The following is a 487-nucleotide window of genomic DNA, read 5'->3' as shown; positions in this document are numbered from 1 at the left end:
TGGCAGGTCACCACCTGCACAGAGCCAGCGCAGGGAGCTGACCCCGGCGAGGGGGACACCCGGACACCCCCACACCTCCCCAGCACCACCCGCATCTGCAACAGGCAATGCATTAAATGCCCTGGGGACCAACAGCTTCAGCCTCACACCCTTTGGGGACAGGGGACCGTGCAAATTGGTGTCACCCTGACCACCGGGGAGGCCGGTCTGGATGGCTGCCCCATGGCAGGACCTGGGCCGGGTACCTGGCTGGCTTTGATGGCCTGCAGGTTGATGTTGGGGTAGCGCGTGGCCGGGTCAATGCTGTACTGGCTGATGTTCTTGTTGGGGTTGTCCGGGGAGGTCTGCGAGAGGTGCTGGTAGATACTCTCCCTGGGTGCAAGGGACAGGGCTGGGCTCAGTGCCACCATCCTTGCCCGGTCCAGGACCAGCCCAGCAGGATGGGGACACTCACCTCTCGGCCAGCACCTCCAGCGGCGGGGCCCCG

At 65.5% G+C, this 487-nt stretch overlaps 1 protein-coding gene across 1 annotated transcript in view; it reads right to left on the bottom strand.

Annotated features, from left to right (window-relative positions):
* The window catches only part of LOC103919887 (protein-methionine sulfoxide oxidase mical1-like), an 8,535-nt gene that overhangs the window by 4,255 nt on the left and 3,793 nt on the right, over positions 1-487 (bottom strand). Inside the window, exon 5 of the mRNA XM_009327476.1 lies at positions 233-449. Within this exon, the coding sequence (XP_009325751.1) occupies positions 233-449 (217 nt within the window). The remainder of the gene's footprint in view (positions 1-232; positions 450-487) is intronic.

The sequence above is a fragment of the Pygoscelis adeliae genome, unplaced genomic scaffold (assembly GCF_000699105.1).
Source record: "Pygoscelis adeliae isolate BGI_AS28 unplaced genomic scaffold, ASM69910v1 Scaffold197, whole genome shotgun sequence".
NCBI classification, from domain to species: domain Eukaryota; kingdom Metazoa; phylum Chordata; class Aves; order Sphenisciformes; family Spheniscidae; genus Pygoscelis; species Pygoscelis adeliae.
Note: the sequence above shows the minus strand (reverse complement) of the source record. Positions and strands in the feature narration are given on the sequence as shown.